Source organism: Dermacentor variabilis, chromosome 3, assembly GCF_050947875.1.
Source record: "Dermacentor variabilis isolate Ectoservices chromosome 3, ASM5094787v1, whole genome shotgun sequence".
Lineage (NCBI taxonomy): Eukaryota > Metazoa > Arthropoda > Arachnida > Ixodida > Ixodidae > Dermacentor > Dermacentor variabilis.
In genome coordinates, this window is record NC_134570.1 from 103,237,402 (window position 1) to 103,240,271 (window position 2,870).

The 2,870-nt window shown below is 46.6% G+C and overlaps 1 protein-coding gene across 1 annotated transcript; it reads left to right on the forward strand.

The window, feature by feature from the left end:
* The first annotated feature begins 927 nt into the window (after positions 1 to 927).
* On the forward strand, positions 928 to 2,626 carry LOC142574659 (uncharacterized). Its single transcript, XM_075683696.1, has 3 exons — positions 928 to 1,058; positions 1,936 to 2,413; positions 2,610 to 2,626. Exons 1-3 carry the CDS (start codon positions 1,050 to 1,052, stop codon positions 2,624 to 2,626), a joined length of 504 nt encoding a protein of 167 aa, XP_075539811.1. The 5' UTR covers positions 928 to 1,049.
* Positions 2,627 to 2,870: the final 244 nt, after the last annotated feature.

A 2,870-nucleotide genomic window follows, 5' to 3' on the forward strand; every position in this document is an offset into this window, starting at 1 on the left:
AGCCAATGTGATTCCAAAAGACCATTTCATAAATGCCGCAAATACCAATTTAAAATGAAACGCACATAACAAGAGCCAACTAATTTTGAATTCCCGCATTTTCTGCTGATTATGCCGACGTAATAACTCTGCTGATTATGCCGACGTAATACATAGAGAGGTATATCCAAAGATCACATTAACTGATCGACCGCTACATCCTGTAAAATACGGAAGACGGCATGTCAAAATTGCAGATAATCTCGATTTACAGAGACTCTCTCAAACGGGTTGCTGTAGTGGGAATAACTACACAAACGTGCGTTGCTTTGTCGAATTGAAGTGCACACTTTGTGTTTGCTGACGTCTTCTGGACGAGCTGAAGACAACCAATAGCCATCTATCAACGTCAGACCCGGCTGTGCGCGCACATCCGTTGAAGAGCTTCTCGAACTTTAGGAAACGCAATTCGACAGAAGATCGTATGCCAGATACGAAGCGCCGTCGAATACTCCCCGCTGAGGGATGAGCTCTAGCGATAGCCATCTTAGGAATACGCCAAAGCTCACTGCAGGAGCGGCAATCAGTGTACTGATTCGAAATTCGGGCGAAAAACAGCTTTTTTACTGCCCAAGGTATTCTCGTCGGCCATCAAACATGACTGTCAACTCTTTAATGACATTTACTTTTTTGGGGAGGGCGCCTTTAACCCCTCTGCTCGCTCATGCTCAATACCCCACGAGTTACCGCGCCTTGGGTTACCGAACTCTCATAAAAGAGTGTGAGCGCCTGCAGATGAAAACATATCAGCCAACTGAGAGAATCGTTACATCTCTCGACCGAGGTCATAACGACCTCGGTGGCCCCACGAAGGCGCTCAAACTCCTGTAACTCCTCTCAGTGTTAATGCATGTTCTCACGCCGCTTTAGGAGAGGGAAAGCCTGAACCATGACCTCTGGCTCGGTGCACACCTTGCCAACAGGGGACGTCCTATATAAGGTTGCTAAGGCCTCAGCGCTGTCACTCGAAGCAACATCCTCGAGAGAAGGCAGCAGAAACTCCGTGCACAATGATTGCTGTAAGTATGTTTTCAATTTATTTGCGAAAACGTACGGAAAAAAAGGAAAACATTTCAAATTACTTTCGTTCCCACTGCAGTGACATTGCGATAATATAGTGCAGAAGCTATGCATTCATTCAAGGATTTTAATACCAGAAAGCTGTGTATTCATTAAGACTATTATTTGCGAGATACGTCTGTCTATTAACACTTTCTTCTACACCCTTACAGTACAATGCCACATCATTGGATGAACGAATAGAATTGTACACTGAGAAGTCTGTATAAAGTGTACGTCTAAGCTTAAAGGGAAAATATGTGTTTGATCTGCGCATTCTTTAATATTTACCGAGAATCTTACCAAGATGTTGAGAGCTAATGCAATCATTCGCCTCTTTGTTCCACTAATCAGCTCATATATCGCCATGCATACAATCCAATATGCTGTGATACTTATAAGAAATGCTACAAATTACCGCAATCGCATTCAACTTTGACTCAAGCGCCGCATCTTTTAGTGCGGTTTTTTTTAGAGAATCGCTTCCCGCTTTCATTGCATAGTCCCCATTACTTGCGCATGCGCATCCTACTTTTGCAGCTGAGAGAGAAAAGCGGAGACATAAGTGCTACTGTTTGCAGTCGTACACAGACCAAAAAAACGTGCCTTCACAGTACCAACGTATAGTAAGAATATGCGGCAGTCCCTGTGCATGGCCTCTATACACTCTTTGAATTCGTGCTATATTCAAGCCCTCTTCAATTAACGCGCAACAGACCTTTATATTATATATGTTTTCATTACTCTTTACCGGGCAACTTTTTCCTTACTTATTATTTACCAGTAACCTTGTATCGTCAACCTTGTATACATATTCCACGCGCGCTTTGCACGCAGATCTACGTCTCGGTCCTTGTGGCGCTGGCCACCATCGCCTCAGCAGGGTTCGTACCAGCGGGCGGCTACCAAGCAGTGCCCGCATACGCCAATGTCTACGGGGCGCCCACGACTTATGTTGCGGCCGCTCCAGCTGTGTCCACGGTCCACCATACACCGGCCGTGTCCAAAGCCACCAGGGTAACCAGCTACCGCACCAACTATCCCGGAGTGCCCCACACCGTGGCCAAGGTGTCCACCTACACGCCTGCCGCAACGGCTGTCCACAGCGTACACGCTTCCGTGCCAACCACGGTGGGCGGCGTTGTCCACCCGGTTCCTGCCTATGGATACGGTCACTACCCCGCACGGTACAGCTACGGACATCCGTACGGCTACCGCCCACTGGGTTACGGCTACGCGCATGGCCTCGTGCCACACGGGTTCAACTACGGCTACGGACTGAACCCTTTCGGCTATGTCACCCCTGTCAAGAAATGTACGTACACACATTTTTATTGTTTTCTGAAAGTCAAAAATGGGCCCACTGGCCTAGTTACCGAAGTAGGGCGTCCTTCACGTATTTTGTGACGGAGCGGCACTGAAGTAAAATCCTCAACTCGACCATGACTTACGTCAACGTTAACAAGCTAGCGATTCAAACAAATTTCATGCATGCATTTAAATCTCACTAGGTTCTTCCCCGAGCTAGCTGGAATTATTGCACGATTTAAAGCTTAAGAGGACTGATTCGACGGGCTTGCATGAAAAGCCACGTATACTGTTCATGAACATTGACATTCTCACTATGAGAATGGCCGAATGACAAATTTTTCGTATACATTTTTTTCCAGGAAACGCCGTCATGGTCACAATTCCTAAAGCCACTCTGCGTAGACGATGGACAGTCCTAGAAAAATAAAATGGATCGTCAGACCCTGTTTCTGCAAGCTTGG